The following is an 18240-nucleotide window of genomic DNA, read 5'->3' on the forward strand; positions in this document are numbered from 1 at the left end:
GGCTTCTCCCCCCTTGCACGTGTGTGCCTGCTCCCTGTGGGGGGGGGGGGGTCCCTGCTGGACAGTGGGCTTGGAGTAAGGGCTGCTGATCAGACGGAGAGCAGCTGTGAGCCTCAGACCAGGCTGTACCAGCCTCACTCACGTGGGTCAGGGTGGGCACTGACTGTAAGCTCCCCAGTCGGGCAGGGCTGGGGCACTGGGCAGGTGTGTCAGCACCCTGCCACCTTAGCTGTGGGCACCTCGTCTGACATGCCCTGGAGCAGACCTGAGGACACCTAGAATTGAGTGGCGGTGTAAAAAGCATCACAGGGATTTTGTTCCCAGTACTCCTGGTCATTGAACCTTAAAAGGTGAGACAATCAACAAAACATTGTAGACAGTGGAGAAAAACTCAGAGTTGCTTGTGTGTCATGTAATTCTTGCAAAGATTTGTGAATGAAGGAAGAAGCTAACACATGTATAGATTTTCAGGGTAAGCAGTCCTGGACCCATTTTGTGATGCAAGTGAGGCTCAGAGGTCTAGGTCTAGGAGAAAGCACCATGCCAGGGTGAGAACCCTGGAATCCACTTCTCTCTGCATAGCAGTTCAGATTTGATGGCTGGCCCCAGAGGCCTCTGAAATCCACCCAGGCAGAAACTTAATGCCAGCAACCCCAAAGCTGGGCCCTGTGCTTTTGCAATTCTCAAAATCAGGAGTTCCAGAGGATCCCATGGCCTATCTGGCCGTAAAGCCCCAGGACTCTGTCTCAGGGATTTACTTGAGATCTTGTGGTCCTGCCTGTAATTTGCTAAAATGAATAAGCTGAGGGTCAGCCAGGTGGTATAGATCCCACATGACCGACTGTCATTTGAGTCCTGGACCCAGTGGCTTAAAAAAGAAATGCCAAATGCACATGCGTGCCCAGAATCCCAAGAGAAAGGATTGTGGTGACTATCCCTATTGAGGTTACTTTCTTTTATTTTTTTGGAGAGGTTTTTGCTACAGGGCGCATGTGCTTACCAGACAGACAGAGACAGAGAGACAGAAAGCGAGAAATCACCCCCCAGGGGGAATGGCCATGTCGCAATCCCTTCTCCTCCATTCTCCTCTCAGGATCTTGGGCACGCACGCACACGCGCCCGGTGTGAGTTTAAGCCACCAGGTCTGGGACTCGAACCACGGTCGACTACGTGGGAGTCCAGCGACATAGCCATTATGCTAACTGCTGGTCCCAGAGGTTACTTTCTCACGTCCCCTCCCTCCTCCTCCCTTTCTCCTTCCTTCCCTCCCTCCCCCCCCCCATGAGCATACATACCCTATAGCAAATTAAAAATAATTAATAAATAAGCAGGCAGGCTGGTAGGAAGATGGTGTTTTCAGTCTCTCCAGATCTCTGTAGAAACCAGCAGAGCAGCTAGGTAGCAAAACCAAAGCCTTGTGAACAACATTCAGGACAGCACTGGGTCACTGGGTGTTTCCGGAAACTCCAGAGTGCAGGCAGAGGGGAATGACCTTCAACAGCCACAAGACCTGCACAGTACCCGTATCTGAGCAGGAGGAAGAGGTACGTGGCCAGAGCCTTCTAGCAGAAGCGGGGGTGCCTGCTGGCCAGCAGGTGTTGACTAGAAAGGGCAGCCAGCGGGAGTGCAGTGGCAGACACTGAAGAGGGTTTCATCCCTTTTTTCTTTTTCCACTTTTTCACAAGTTCAGATACAATTTAATGCCATAAGATTCACCCTTTTAAAAGTATATGATTCTGTAGTTTTTTTTTTTGTTTTTTTTTTGTTTTTTTTTTTTAACAGCTATCCCCACTATCTTCCAGAACGTTTTCCTTACCTCAAAAAGAAACCCTATTAGGGAACCAGCAGTTAGCATAATGGCTATGTCGCTGGACTCCCACGTAGTCGACCGCGGTTCGCGTCCTGGACCCGGTGGCTTAAAACTCACACTGGGCGCATGTGCGTGTGTGCCCAAGATCCCAAGAGGATAATGGAGGAGAAGGGATTGTGGCATGACCATATCCCCCCTGGGGGGTGATTTCTCACTTTCTGTCTCTGTCTCTCTCGGTCTGGCGAGCGCACGCGCCCTATAGTGAAAACCTCTTCAAAAAAAAAAAAAAAAAAAGAAACCCTATTAGCATCTCACTCTACCCCACTGCAGCCCTAGCCCTCAGTAACCACTTTACATCTGGATCTGCCTATTCTGGACATGGCGGCTACAAGGAATCAGATGGGGTGTGGTCATCTGTGACTGGTCCCTGTTAGCATGTTTTCAAGGTCCATCCATGTCATAGCATATCTCAGCACTTCCTTTCTGTGGCTGACCACTGTGAATATACACGTTTTATTCATCCATCCATTATCTGATGGGTGTTTTCAGCCATTATGAGTGATGCCGCTATAATCGTTCATAGATGTTTTCTTTTTTTTTTTAAGAATTACTTATTTATGGGACTAGCAGGTGGTGTAATGGCTATGTTGCTGGACTCCCATGTAGTCGACCACGGTTTGAGTCCCTGACCCGGTGGCTTAAACTCGCGCCGGGCGCATGTGCGTGCATGCCCAAGATCCCAAGAGGAGAATGGAGGAGAAGGGATTGTGGCATGGCCATCCCCCCTGGGGGGTGATTTCTTGTTTCCTGTCTCTCTGTCTTTCTGGCAAGCACATGTAGCATAAACCTCTCAAAAAAAAAAAAAATAAGTCAAAACAGCATTTAGTGGGCAAGTCTAAACCAGTGTGTAGGGATGCACATTTGTTGACAGAACTGCCAAAAAAGACACGACAGAAGTCAGGTTAGGGCTAGACCCGTGCCTAGTGGTTAGAGGAGCCAGTTCCCAATGACTGACCATAGTTCAAATTCAGCCCGGCAGCTTAAAAACAGACAGGTGTCCGAAATCCTGATGGGATGAGAAATAGAGGAGGGACCATGCCCCACTGGGAGGTATTTCCTCCCTCTCTGTCTCCATAGGCAAGCGCAGGCACCCTCTGGTAATTTTTTTAAAGGGTAATGGTTATAAGGGAAGGGCAGTGATTAGGATGAGATATTTTGCTTCTTGACCTGGTGGTGGTTACAAGAGTGCTTTAGAGTAATTTGTTAAGCCATATGTTCATTTGTGATTTTTCTGAACCCGTTTACTTTATAATAAAAATTTTTTAAAAGTCTAGGGACCAGCAGTTAGAGTAATGGCTATGTCACTGGACTCCTATGTAGTCAACTGCAGTTCGAGTCCCGGATCCGGTGGCTTAAAACTCACACCAGGTGTGTGTGCATGTGTGCCCAAGATCCGAGAGGAGAATGGAGGAGAAGGGAATGCAGTGTGGCCATTTCCCCTGGGGGTGATTTCTCATTTTCTGTCTCTCTGTCTCTCTCTCTCTCTCTGGCGAGCGTACGCACCCTTTAGCAAAAAACTCTCCAAAAAAAAAGTCCAGAGGCCAGCAGGTGGCGTAGTGGTTAAGGTATTAGACTCCCACATGGACAACTTGAAACTCATACCAGGCGTGTGTGTGTGTGTGTGTGTGTGCCCACAATCCCAAGAGGAGAATGGAGAAAAGTGATTTGCAGTGAGGCCCTTTTCCCCGGCAGGTGATTTCCCACTTTCTGTCTCTCTAGTGAGCACACACACCCTACAGTAAAAATCTCTCCACCCCAAAAAAATCCCAGGGCATCCAGAGGTATGATGCTTTTTGTTTTGTTTTTGCCAAAGGGTGTATTCCCTCCCCAGAGAGAGAGAGAGAGAGACAGTGAGAGGGAAAGTGAGAAATCACTCCATAGTGGGGATGGCCACACTGTAATCCCTTCTCTCCCATTTTCCTTCATTCTCCTTTTGGGATATGAGGTATGCACATGTGTACCCAGTGTGATTTTCAGTTCACCAGGTCTGGGATCCGAACCACAGTCGGCCATATGGGAGCACCTTAACCCCCATGCCACCTACTGCCCTGACAGTGTGATTCTTAGGGTGGCCGGATCCCTCTGGCTGAATGTGCAGTGTGAGTCCCGGTTATATCAACTTGAAAAACATGTCAGGTGCATGTTTATGTGTGCCCCAAATCCCTAAAGGAGAAGGGACTGCAGCATGTAAAGTAGTCCCAAGGGTACTTTCTCACTGTCCCTCTCTCTTTGTTTCTGGCAAGTGTACATGGCCTGTAGCAACTTTTAAAAAATTAAGATGTCCCAGTGTGTTACCCTTTCATGAGTTTGAAAAATACTGTTTCTTAAATTTTCTAGAGTTCCTAATTCCTACTTTAAATGCATACTGGAGAAAGATGCACAAATTTAGGAGTCCTGGGGGGAGAACTGTGAGTAGCTGTTGATCATGTCACTGTCTGCATCACCCAGTCCTGAGAATGAGAAGGATCAGCACCCTGGGTCTGCAGGAACTGTTCCACACAGGGCCAAGGGCAGAGTCCCCACGTGTCCCCTCTCTACAGATTGGCTGCAACGCCGTCAGCTGGGCCCCAGCTGTTGTACCTGGAAGCCTCATAGACCAGCCGTCAGGGCAGAAACCCAATTACATCAAGAAGTTTGCGTCAGGTGGCTGTGACAATCTCATCAAGCTGTGGAAGTAAGTGGGTGTGCGGACTGCTCTCCAAGGGGACCCTGCCACTCCTACCTACCATGGGTCTGCCACAGTTGAGAAGGAACAAGGTCACCTCTCCCCTCCTGCCAGGAAAATACCCCTCAGACTAGCAGGGGATGTTCCTCTAAAAACAAAACAAAACAGAAAACCTTTTTCCTAGCACTTTTACCACTCCCAGCTAATTTCCAAATGTTGGAGTTGACTTTTGGCTGTGGAGGAACGGCATTCCCTGGAGAGTTTCTTTCAAGGTGGAGTGAATCAAAGAAAATCCTGCAGGCTCAGTGAATGACAGGAAAGATGGGGTTGCTTCTTGGGCTTTGGGAGAGCCTATGGGGTCGCAGAGAAATGGAGGTGTGGGGCAGGCACCTGGACTCTCTCTGGTCTCCCCTTAGGGAGGATGAGGACGGCCAGTGGAAGGAGGAGCAGAAGCTGGAAGCGCACAGTGACTGGGTTCGCGACGTGGCCTGGGCCCCCTCCATTGGCCTGCCCACCAGCACCATTGCCAGCTGCTCCCAGGTTGGTTCACACCCATGCCGGCATCCCGTGTTTCACCTTGCACGTGTCCCCTCAGCCCTCTGGAAGGTAAAGGCAGGCACCGGGCACCTTTGGACCGGTGCAGACGGGAGGGAGCACATCAGCGAGTTCTCGGTCAGAAGCCGCAGTGGCTTGCCCCCTCCAGGGTCACATGATTACAGTGAACCAGCACCAGGAGTGAGGCCAAATTCCAGGCGTTTTCTCCCCGACCCTTGTGCGGTAGGGAACAGAGGTGCCGTGTACAATTCTGAGAACATGCCCGAGCCAAGACTGGGGCAATGGGAAATTCTAAGACTGTAGGACTCAATTACCTGGTCACCTTTGCCAGAGGGATCCTAAAAGTAAGACCAAGGACAAGCCTTCAACTGTGTGAGACAGCACTCTAGGCAGGAGGTAAGCCAGGCCTTTTACATGGTTTGAACCTGTTTGCGATGCTCAGTTTGAGAAGGATTTTTGTGATTTTTCTTTTAAACTTGTTCTTCCTTCTTATTCTCTGAGCTTAGTTCTTAAACGGATATAGTTAGGGGCCAGGAGATGGTGTAGTGGTTACATCTCTGAACTCCCCTCATGGCCAACTGTGATTCGAGTCCCAGACCCACACCAGGATCATGTGCATATGTGCCCAAGATCCCAAGGAGGAGAAGGGATTACAGCATGGCCATCTCCCCTAGAGGGTGATTTCTCACTTTCTGCCTCTGTCTCTCTGGCGAGTTTACATGCCCTATAGCAAAAATCTCTCCACCAAAAAAAAAAAAAGGACCAGCAGATGGCATTATGGTCACGTTGCCGCTCTCACATAGTTGACTGCAGTTTGAATCCCAGACCCAGTGGCTTAAAACTCACACTGGGCTCGTGTGTGCGTGCCCAAAATCCCAAGAGAAGGGATTGCAATGTGGCCATTGCAACCACCCCCCTGGGGGTGATTTCTCACTTTCTGTCTGTCTCTCTGGAGCACACACACCTTATAGCAAAAGTCCTTCTCCTAAAACCAAAAAAACAGATTGACTTATTTGGCTGAGAAAAGTGACACAGCCGGAGGAAAGTGACTTGGCAGACTTTAGGATGATCAGAGTTAGCAATGAGCCGATCTGTATGAAACCAAGATGAGAAGGAACCTGGGATGTTCTTGAACAGTGTGAGTGTTCTTGGGTTAAAGTGAGAAAGCAAGGGTGCTAGGCTAGTGACTGGTCATCAGGGCGCAGGCCCCCAAGAGGTCCCTGGGTCCTCTATTCGTGGAGAAAGGCCCAGCATAGCCCCAGGCTGAGAGGGCATCACAGACGCCGGGTTCCGGGCCTGCTGACTCTGGCCTGTCTGTGTTCATTTGGACCTGTGATGATGCCTCAGGCAATACGTGGTCTCCCAGGCTGCTGCACAAGTTCAATGATGTCGTGTGGCACGTCAGCTGGTCCATTACAGCCAACATCCTGGCCGTTTCAGGTGGAGACAATAAGGTACATCCTGTCTTAGTGGCACAGTGGTCAGGGTCCTGTTCTCTCCTTAGGCTACTAGAAAACGGTGGACGGTACCATCTGATCACAGGCTTGGAAGGAGCCTTATTGGGGACTGTATTTGGGTGTGGATCTGAATTACATTACTGAGTTTCGTAACTCCCTAAGCATTTAGTAGCCATCCCCCTCCGTGATTTATAGATGGGGAAAGAAACTGACAGGCAGTGTACCCAGTCAGATCTGAGCCACTGACATGTCATTATCACCTTGACCACTTGGTCACCGCATCCTCATGGTGATAGTCACTCAGCTCTGCTAAAAAAAGTAAGTCAAGAAGAAAAAGCAGCTATAAAAGAGAAGATTGGAAGGTTTTGTCCAAAACACTTAAGCATGTATTTTTTTTAATCAGGACAGTCTGTGAGTAGTTATTATACACCTGCCGGATACTTACTTCTCACTGCTGTAAGACATGGAGCCTAAGTGGCCACTGGGCAACGAGTAAAATAAAGACAGACACAGGGCAGGGTAGAGAGCAGGGAGACTAAGAGGATCCCTGGCCACGTCACACCTGAGAAGCAAGTGCGCTTGGAAGGACTCATAGCCACACCATCTGGGACCCACCCAAAAGTCAGGGACCGTCTGCCTTAGAGTTTATCCAGGCAGGCGGCAGTGGCTTGTTCCTTCTTTCTGCAGGTATCTTTTATTTCCGTGGTAGAATACACATAAAATTTGCCATGGTCATTCACCATTCTTAAGTGTATAGTTCAGTAGTGTTTAAGTATATTCACATTGCTGTACAACTGATCTTCAGAACTTTTCGTTCTTCAAAACTGAAACTCTGTACCCCTTAAATAACAACTCCTCATCTCCACCCCATGACAACCACCATTGTAGTTCCTGTGAATTTGACTACTCTAGGCGCCCCCTTGTAAGTGGATTCATACAGTCTCTGGCCTCCTGTGACTGGTTTATGTCATTCAGCAGCATGTCGTCAAGGTTCATCCATGTGATAGCATGTGTCAGAATTCCCTTACTTTTTAGAGCTGAATGATATTCTGTCGTATGGGTAGATCGCATTTGTTTACCCATTCATCCATCAGTGTATGCTTGGGTTGTTTCTGCCTTTTGGTTGATGTGAATAATGATGTTGTGAATATGAGTGTACAGATAACCTCTTTGAAGATCCTGTGCAGAAAGCTTTTTTTCTGATCTAGTGTCCTATTTGTCCTCTGTGGTCCCAGAAAGATCTAGCAGGACCTATCTCAAAGCTAGAGTTTTGGTGCTGGACTGGCCCTCGGGACAACTAATCCATCCTCCTTTACCCCTGGTGAATGTGACAGGCAGGACTAAGACCCAGGTTTGACAGGCCAAGGAGCCCAGACTTGCTGAAACAGGCCTGCACTGGTTTTTTCCAAGGCACTTAGCAAGTGCCTGAAATTGATGTTTTGGGGTCTGCTCTCGCTATGTCTGTGGGCTCTTCCTCTTCCATATAAGCCTATCTCCTACAAAGAGCTCAGTTCCACTGCTGTCTTAGTATATTTTCAGCCCAAGCATTCTGCCGTGTGTGTTAGTGACTAGTGTGTCCCTAAAGCAGGAGTTCTTAAAGTCATCTTTTTTTTTTTTTTCATTTATTTATTTATAACACCAAGTCAAGGATATTACCATATACATCATTTTCTATAGAGTACTTTCATTCTTGGGTCTGGTAAGTGTTCCCTTTGCCCTTCGTTCCCTGGGGTTTTTTTTGTGTGTGTGTGTTTTTTAATTATTTTATTTAACTTTATTATTATTACCAGTATGATCAGAACCAGTCAGAGAAAGGGAGAGAGAGGGGAAGCGAGAAAGAGAGCCATAAGATCCAGGACTCTAACTGTGATTGGCCACGTGGGTGTCCAGTGCCTTTAGCCACAATGCCACCTGCTGCCCACCCCTTTCCCCTTTCCTACTCACCCTCTACATCCACTCCCCTTCTTTACTGACATTGGCATCTACGTTTATCTTCCCTGCTGTCATATCTTAGAGCTTTTGATTTTTGCCATAGAGAGTAGAAATTTAGTATATATTGAGCAGGAATATAGGTTGTCTTTTAAAGTCTGGCTTTGCTTAGCACTAAGTCCCTCATTCAACCACTTGAATCAAAGGACAGGGTCTTACTGTTCTTTATGGCTGAACAGTATTCTATAGTGTATATGTGCCACTTTTTTTCAGCCCAGTCATCAATTCTTGGGTAGCTAGGATGATTCCAGGTCTTCAGGATTGCAAATAATGCCGCAGTAAGCGTGGAGGTGCAAGTGCTTTTCTGATTGAGTGCTTTCCTGTCCTTTGGGCAACCAAGTAGTTTACTGGGTCATACGTAATTCTATTTGTAGGTTATTAAGGACCTGCCATGTTTTCCAGTGTCTGTACCAGTTTACGTGCTATTTTTAGAGGTTTTTGCCTTACGGTATATTTATGCACCAGAGAGAGAAAGAGACAGTGAGAAGGAACACCGACAGTGTATGGGGGAGTTGGGTAGGGGTTCTCTTCACAACCTTTCCAACACTTGCTCTTTATTTATTTTTAGAGGTTTTTGCCTTACGGTATATTTATGCACCAGAGAGAGAAAGAGACAGTGAGAAGGAAAGTGAGAATTCACCTCCCCAGGAGGGATAGCCACACTGTAGTCCCTACTCCCAGGATCTTGGGCACATATGCACAGTCGGCATGATTCTCAAGCCACTGGATCTGAGACTCAAGCTGCAGTTGGCCACATGGGGGTCTAGTGACATAATCACTATGCCATCTGCTGGCCCCAAGATGGCAAACATGTTTTTCATATGCATTTTGGCCATTCGTATGTCTTCCTTAGAGAGTTGTCTGTTCTTTGCTTACTTTTTAATTGGACTATTCTTTTGTGTATGTGTGTGGATGAGCTACTCAAGTTTCCTAGTCTGCTTATCGGTTCCTTATCTGAAGCGTAGCTTGCAAATATTTCTCCCTTATGTGAGTTGTCTCTTCACTATTTGCTTCCTTTGCTGTGCAGAAGCTTTTTAGTTTGATGTACGCCCACCTGTCTATTCTTGCTATTACTGCCTGCTCTTTAAGGGTCTTATTTAAGTAGTCTTTACCTACTCTTGAGTGTCTTCACGAGTTTCCCTGTGTCTCCCAGGAGGTTTGTAGTTTGAGGCTTTACATTTACATCCTTGATCCATTTTGAGTTGATCTTTGTTAATATTGAGAGACAGGAGTCCAGTCTCATTTCTTTGCAGATAGCCAGATTTTCAAGATCAGTTGGTCCTATGTTCTGGAGCATACTTCTGGATTCTCTATTCTGTTCCCTTGGTTTATGTATCTGTCTCTGTGCCAATATCATGCCATTTTATCACAGCTTTATAATACATCTGGAGGTTGGGTAGCGAGATGCCTCCTGCTTTATTCTTTTTGCATTGTATTATCTTGGTGATATGTGGCCTTTTACAATTCCAGATAAACGATTGTTTTGTTTCTTTGGAGAAGGATAATTTGATCAGAATTGCAATGAATTTGTAAATTTAGTTGGGTAGAACTGACATTTTGATTATAGTGATTCTCCCTATCCAAGAGCACAGTATGTTTCCCTTCTTTCGGGGGGGAGGGTATCATACTCAATTTCTTTTTTCCAGTTTTTCATAGGTGTCTTATAGAGATCCTTCACCTCTTTGGATAGGTTTATCCCTAGGTATTTGTATGTGTGGCAAGTGTAAATGATACAGCTTTCTTCAATCCTGGCTCAGTCTGTTTATTGTTGGTGTATCCAAACACTATAGTGTTTTTTTAAATATTCATTACTGACTTCACTTATCACCTTTTTCTTTTATTAATGTAATCTCCGTATGTCTAACAGCATACTACATTAATCTTCCCAGCATGAATACACTGCATATTAGTCCAGTCAAAGACATTACCATGCACATCATCATCAACAGATCATTTCCCACTTTTGTGTCTGATAAATGCTTTGCCTTTTTTCCACTCCGGATTCCCTCCCTCCCACTCCCCACTGCCCAGCCCCCTTGCACACAGTCTGTAGTATCTACAGTTGTTTTCCATGCCTTTCTACCTTCCAGACTTTCCATTTCTGCCATAGAGTGCAGACATTTTGTATGTATTAACTGAGGACATACAGGACTTCTCTTTCATGGTCTGGCTTGCTTCACTCAGAAACAAGTCTTTCATATTTTTCCACTTTCTATAAAATGCCCGGGTCTTGTTTTTGTTTTTTTAGGACTACATAGTATTCCATAGTGTATATGTGCCACACTTTTTAGCTATTACTTTTTTACATTCAGTGTGTATCATTATAGCATACAAAAGGAATTTTCCCAACATGAATACACTACATATCAGTCCAAAGATATTACCATCCAGTTATCATCAGATAATTATCTGTTTTTATATCCCTTAAATGTCTTCTCTTTTTCACCAATTTTCTCCTCTCACCCTCCCCCCACTTCTCACCCTCCAACACTGCCTGCCATCCACAGTTGCTCTCCATACTTCTGTACCTTCTAATCTTTCCGTTTCTGCCAGAGTGCAGACATTCGGTCTGTATTAAGTAGGGACATACGCTCCTTCTCTTTCATGGTCTGGCTTGCTTTGCTTATATCTTCCATATTTATCCTTTCTGTCAAATGCCATGGTCTGGTTTTTTAGGCTGAGTAGTATTCCATAGTGTGTATGTGCCACCAGCTATCATTTCTAACAGTTTTTGGTGGATTCTTTTGGGTTTTCTTCAGCTAGGACTTCAGCACTATGTTGAAAAGGAGTGGAGAAAGTGGGCAGCCTTGTCTTATTTTGCTTTTTAGTGGGAAAGCTTTCAGCTTTTGCCCGTTCAGTATGATGCTAGCAGTAAGTCTGTCATATATGGCTTTTATTGTGTTAAATGTCCCTTCTAGACCTCGTTTGCCGAGTCTTAATCATAAAGGGATGTTGTGTTTTATTAAATACTTTTTCTATATCAATTGATACTCATATAGTTCTTACTCTTTCTTTCTGTAAATGTGGCCTCTTACAATTACTGTTTTGCATATGTTGAACCGTCTTTACATTCCTGGAATAAAGCCTGGTCATGCTTATAATCTTTTTAAATGTGTTATTGGAGTCAATGTGCTAGTATCTCGAGGATTTGCATCTACATTCATCAGGGATATTGGACTGTAGTTATGACCTCGTCTGGTTTTGTTATCAAGGTGATAATGCTAGAGACTTTATAGACTGAGTTTGGAATGGTTTCTTCCTTTTGCATCTTGAGAAATAGCTTGAGGAAAATTGGTGTTAACTTCTTTTAAAGTTTTGTAAAATTCTGAAGAAAAGCCGGACCAGCAGTTAGCATAATGGCTATGTTGCTGGACTCCCATGTAGTCAACCACATTCGAGTCCTGGACCCAGTGGCTTCAACTCACGCCAGGCCGTGCATGCCCAAGATCCCAGGAGGAGAATGGAGAAGGGACTGCGGCATGGCCATCCCCCCGGGGGGTGATTTCTCGCTTTCTGTCTCTCTGTCTCTGTCTTTCTGGTGAGCACACATGCCCTATTGCAAAAACTTCTCCCCCAAAAAAAGAGAAAGCCATCAGGACCTGGACTTCTCGTCACTTGTTACTGATGTGTTCAGGCTATTTCTCCCAGGTTCAGTCTAGGTAGCTTGTATATGTCCAGAAATGTGTCCATCTTTTCCAGGTTTTCAAATGACTGCATAATTATTTATATTTCTGTAACGTCTGTTTAATATGACTAGCTTCATTCCTGATCTCATTTATCTGATTTTTTTTTTCTGGCTTGTCAATTTTGTTTATCCTTTCAAAAACTGAGCTTTTTGTTTTATAGATATTTGTTTCATTCTTTTAGTCTCTATTTTACTTATTTCAGCTTAAATCTTTATTTTCTTTTCTTCTGGTATTTCTAGGGTTATTTTGTTGCTTTTCAGTTTGTTGAGATGCACTGTCAGCTTATTTGCTACCTTCTTTTTTCTTTCGTTCTTTTTTTTTTTTTTTTTTTTTAAGCGAGCTTTTTGCTATAGGGCGCATGCCCTCGCCAGAAAGACAGAGACAGAGAGACAAAAAGTGAGAAATCACCTCCAGGGGGGATGGCCACGCCGCAATCCCTTCTCCATTCTCCTCTCGGGATCTTGGGCACGCACGCACACGTGCCCAGTGTGAGTTTAAGCCACTGGGTCTGGGACGCGAACCACGGTCGACTACATGGGAATCCAGCGACATAGCCATTATGCCAACTGCTGGTCCCTTTTTTGTGTATTTTTTTAAAGCTTTCTGTTGATTTCAAGTTTAATTCCATTGTGGTCAGGAAAGGTACAGAAACTATATCCAGCATTTTTAAGTTTATAAAGGCTTATTTTTAAATGTTTCTTTTGTGCCTTTGATAAGAAAAAAGTATTTTGTAGTTGTTGGGTGAAATGTTCTATTTTTCATGTAGGTGACCTGTCCAGTCGTGACAGTGAGGTGTCGCAGTCATTCTCTCCCTTTAGCTGTCTTTCATTTACATATTTATCTATGCAGCATACTGGGGCATCAGTTTATGATTGTTACATCTTGAGGTGTATTTCTTATTAACAGGTAGAGGAGTCCTGGTTTGTGTTAGTGGGTTTGATACATTTAGCCAGCCTATGTCTTTTAATTGAGGAATCTAATCCACTGACATCCAGTGCGGTTATAGATATGTTTAGGTTCATCCCTATCACCTCTGTGTTACTGGTTTGTCTCCCTTTCATTTTCCTGGCGTATTTTCCTGTATTTCCTAAAGAGCTGTTCTAGTGTTGGTGAATTACTTCAGTTTTTATTTATGCGGGAATGATTTTACAATTCCTTCTCATCTGAAGGATAAGGATAATCATGTGTTTCCATTATTTCCTTACCTGCATTGTTTCTGCTCAGAGGTCTAAGTATCTTAGCATTTCTCTCTTGCCATTTTTAGAATGTCTTTGGCTATGAGGTGCCAAGGAGACAGCTGCCTTATGTTGACTCTTATCTGCCAGTCTATATTTCTTGGATCTGGATGTTTCTCGAGATGTGGGAAATTTTCAGATACTGTTTCCTAAGAGTTTCTATGCCTTTATTCGTCTCTTTACTTTCTAGCATACCTATTATGCAGATATCTGGCCACTTATTGGCATCTAGAATTTCTCATATGTTCGCCTCATTTTTAATGGTTACTTTTCCATTCCTTTTATTGGTTTGGGCTAAATCAGAAGTTTTGTCTTCAAAACTTGTATGGCCTAATCTGCTGTTAATACTTTCAGAGGGGAGGTTTTGGTTTTCCTTTCTCGGGTTCATGTCCAGATGGTCTAATTCTTTTCTAGGGTGTCTGTCTCCATGGAATACCTCCAAGTCACGGAATGACTTTCTCATCCCCTAGAATTGGTTATCTGTTTTCTCTTGTAGCTCCCTGAGTTTTGTTATACTATGAATTCTTTTTGTAACCATGAATCAAATTTCCCCAAAAGGGGAATTTTATTATTTATTGATTACTTTATTCTCTTACAAACAGACCAACTGTAATCAAATGAGGTGAACATTCCCCTCAGCATTTTGTCATCTTCCTAATAGAAAAGATGAGGCTTAGAACTGGATCACTTGACCCTTTCTCTTCTTATCTCCTCCCAGTTCAAAATGCTTACATCTCTAATAGCCAGCGTTCTCTTAGATCTGCAGTTGGGCTCAACACAATCTTCTTTGTAATTTTTGCCTTTTTCCGGAAAATAGGCTTAGTCTGTCCACCATAGCCGCTCTGCTTCCTGTCATAACGCCGCTTTCCCTGAGCAAACAGAATCCTTGCCCTTTTTGTACTGTGTCACTTTATGAGGTTGGTGCTTGCCACACTTCTTACAGAAGGCCTGGCGAGTTTTAGGGGCGCTCACCATGCTTGCGGGCCTGCTATCTGCACAAAGAGAGGAAGGCCAGAACCATACGAATATTATGAATTTTCTGACATTTCAGTGAGTTATTGTGTTCCTCTGAGGGAGAGATGCTTACCTGGTTTTCTTGTACTTCTGCGGGCTCTGCTTTAATTCTTAGGCATGGCTGGTGAAGGGCTCACTTCTTCCTAATTTTTTGGATAGGTTTTTGCAGCAGTATACTCACGCACTTCCCTGTGTTGTGTTTCTCTGTTCTTTGGATAGGAGTGCTGAAATCCATGGTGGATATTTGGGGTTCATAACTATAGAGAGCTTCTCCTTTTTCTCCACTAGAGGAGGGAGTGGTTGTGAATTCCTCCAGAGCTACAGTGTCTTTGGGGAAAGGATCCAACCACCTACTCTCTAGCTCCCAGTATAGCTGTGGGCTGAGCTGGGAAAGTGAGGTAAATGCACAGTGCATAGGCCAAGCTGCAGACCGCCTCCTCCCTCGCTCTGGCTGGTTGGACATGGAGTAAGGGCAGTTAAGGGCACACTGGCCGGCAAGTCCCTTCTTTGCACACTCCAATGAGACCGGCATGGGGCAGGACAGTGAGTCAGAGTTCGTTTTTCAATAAAATGCAGTTGAATGTTCACTTCCTAGGAGTACACCTTTTCAGTACTCAGTTGTATTTCAGTGTAGAAATAACATGCTTTTAGTGGTCTGTTCTCTATCATAGGTAACAGCATCAAAGTTTGAGGACTATCAGTTTAGTTAAAATGGTATTTGTGTTCATTCACTGCTGCCATTATTCCTGTTCTTTGAGTTTTTCTTTAATTCCTTTTCATCTTGATGGAATTTCTGGGGTGTGGTGAGCCAGGTAAGTGCTCTGTTTATCCACCAGCCTCTGAGCAGTCGTTCTTGATGGTGATGTGGTTCTCATTCAGGGTGTGCAGAGTTGTGATGGTCTGTGCACTGACTTGCAGGTGACCCTGTGGAAGGAGGCAGTCGACGGACAGTGGGTGTGCATCAGTGATGTCCACAAGGGCCAGGGTTCTGTGTCCACCTCAGTCACAGAAGGTCAGCAGAACGAGCAGTGACAAGACAGGTGGGGTGCCCCCCTCCAGGACTGTGCCTTCCTGGGCTAGCTGACCAAACACCCAGGAGAGAGCTCCCAATCCCAGCAAGATCTTTTCCCAGGACTAGCTACAGATGCAACCCCCAATTGATCATCTGCCTTAACACGGTTTGATATGGTTTATAATTTACTGTGCAGCTGGGGACAGTCGTGTTAGGAAACTTCTCTTCAGATCTGTCGGTTTTGACCATTTTTACATAACTTTGGGTTCAGGCATTATTGGGATGGGGATTGTTTCCAAAGTAATTAAAATCATATTGCTTATAATTCTTTGTTGCATTATCCCAACCTAATTGGCTATAATGCTTTTCAATCCTTTAACCAAAACAAAGCAACTGAGAACAAAAGAAACCGCTTAGGCAATATTTTCATTAAAGTACTTCCCTCAGACCCTGGAACACGGAGTAGGGCCAAAGCCTTCATAGCCACAATCTCTAAGCTAACAAAGAGAAAGGGGAATTCTTATGGTTCCACAAACCAGGTGTCCGTTATTGTTGATTATCACTGGATGACGTGTAAGGTTTGCAAAACTCACAATTTCGGTGGTTGGCTGCCTACAGCATGGCCAGCAAGCAGAGGATGGCAGTCACATGCAAACCATAAGCAGCTCTCTCAGGAACCCCTTCTCCCTAGAACTAGAACTCAAGGCTCTCAAGACATCATTAATATATCAGGGCAGTGCCTCCACGGCACAGTCACCATGGTCCAATCCTTGCCCACCAGGTTTCACCACCTCCCAGTACAAATTCCACAACATGGAACTTTGGGAGACAGGCCATTATCCATCCAAACTGTAAGGCCAGAGAGCCCAGGTGTTGCTATCAGATACTCCTCTATCCTGAACAGAAAACTCGGCAAGCCAGTGTGACAGCTGGCAAAACAGACTTTACAAGTGAATCCAGAAGAGCGAGGAAACCTCTACTTCTGCACATGGAAGATGAACAAAGACTCCCTCCCTCTGTAAACTAGCAAACATGCAAAATGAATGAAACTGCTTTTAGACACAGAACAACAGTGTTCGGGGGAAAAGGAAAACATATTAGGCGAGCACCACCATGTCCCCTATTACTAACCAGAGGCAGCTCCCAGGCCAAAGAGCAGAGAAACAGAACCCAGAGTCTAGTGGTACAGCAGAGCTGAAGAGACAGAATCAAAGTCCAGGAAGGCCACGGCAGCCAGGTAAAGGAGGGAGCTGTAGAAACACGATCCTGAGGTCCACAGACCAGCCTCCTAAAATCTGGCCAAGTGCCAGCTTACGTGTATGAAAGGTGAAACTACATGGCCAAAAACCATAAACCAAAACAATTTCTGAAGCTCACACGGGTGAAAATAATTCATGTTGACAACGAGAATGAGACAACTTCATAATATACAGAGTACAGATAGCGTTCTAAGCTTGTACCTTAATAATTCCTCCTAGGTTAGTTCTAGAGTAAAGGTGGCTTCAGACCTTAAAAGCAAGTCTTGAAAGGATCACACTGGGGGCCAGATGGTGGCAGAGCAGTAAAACATGATTCTGTGAGACAGTTCCACAAGAGAAGGTTCAAATTTGGAGACCTCCCTGAGTACTCCGGGGACACACTTACCTGCGCTCTGGGGCTGTCTAAATGCTGGAGGTGGATCACAGTGTTAAGATGGGGGGTGGGGGCAGGGGGGCAATTTTTGCTTGTGGGGAAGAAAAAGGCTCAAACATCGATAAGTAATTTTACCCTGCGCCAGATCAAAGTCCACCACTTTAACCACTTTAAAAGACTAAAACAAAATTTACAATGTTGGGACCAGCAATTAGAGTAATGGCTATGTCGCTGGACTCCCATGTAGTTGACCACAGTTCAAGTCCCAGACCCGGTGGCTTAAACTCACGCCGGGCACATGTGCATGCGTGCCCAAGATCCCGAGAGGAGAATGGAGGAGAAGGGATTGTGTCATGGCCATCCCCCCTGGGGGGTGATTTCTCGCTTTCTCTCTCTCTTTCTGGCGAGCGCATGCGCCCTATAGCAAAAACCTCTAAAAAAAAAATTTACTATGTCTAGCATCCAGTCTAAAATTAGATATGCAAAACAGAAGAAAAATGACTCACAATTACCCCAAAATGATACGATAGGATTAGCTGATAAGCACCTTAAAAATAACTTACTATATAGTCAATAATGTAAAGAAAAGTGAACTTAATGAGACAAATGAAAATTTTAATACATGATGCCAAAAATACCCTGAATGGGATTAAGAGCAAATTTAGACAGTTTAGTAGAAAAAAGGTCAGAGAATGTGAAGACACAGCAATAGAAACTATACAAATTGAAAAAAAAGGACTAGATATATAAATATATGTGGGAGGAAGCAGGGAGGACGGAAAATACAGACACACACACATATATATGAACATCGTCTTATAGAGCCAAAATAATCAGAGACCCGCCAGCAAAAGAAACAGTAAAACACACCTAATAAAATCGTTATCAAGGCAGTCAGAGAAGAGACATTACATACAGACGAACAAGCACAGCAACCAAATTCTCATCACAGGTAATGCAAACCAGAGCCAGCCTATAACCTAGTGGTTCAGGGAACAGGATCCCACATGGCCAGCTGTGGTTGGAATCCCGGCCCCAGCAGCCTGAAAAGCATAGTAGGTACATGCACAAACAGCAAGCCCCCAAATCCCAACAGGCTGGAGAGCAGGGTGCTGCATGGCCACG

The 18240-nt window shown here is 44.9% G+C and overlaps 1 protein-coding gene across 1 annotated transcript in view; it reads left to right on the top strand.

Annotated features, from left to right (window-relative positions):
• SEC13 (SEC13 homolog, nuclear pore and COPII component) overlaps positions 1 to 15808 on the top strand; it is a 32246-nt gene extending 16438 nt beyond the window's left edge. The window contains exons 6-9 of the mRNA XM_006151991.1: positions 4411 to 4544; positions 4952 to 5080; positions 6403 to 6544; positions 15390 to 15808. Of these exons, the coding sequence (XP_006152053.1) occupies positions 4411 to 4544; positions 4952 to 5080; positions 6403 to 6544; positions 15390 to 15503 (519 nt within the window). The 3' untranslated portion in view covers positions 15504 to 15808. The remainder of the gene's footprint in view (positions 1 to 4410; positions 4545 to 4951; positions 5081 to 6402; positions 6545 to 15389) is intronic.
• The last annotated feature ends 2432 nt before the right edge of the window (positions 15809 to 18240 follow it).

The sequence above is a fragment of the Tupaia chinensis genome, unplaced genomic scaffold (genome assembly GCF_000334495.1).
Source record: "Tupaia chinensis unplaced genomic scaffold, TupChi_1.0 Scaffold000333_1, whole genome shotgun sequence".
Taxonomy (NCBI): domain Eukaryota; kingdom Metazoa; phylum Chordata; class Mammalia; order Scandentia; family Tupaiidae; genus Tupaia; species Tupaia belangeri.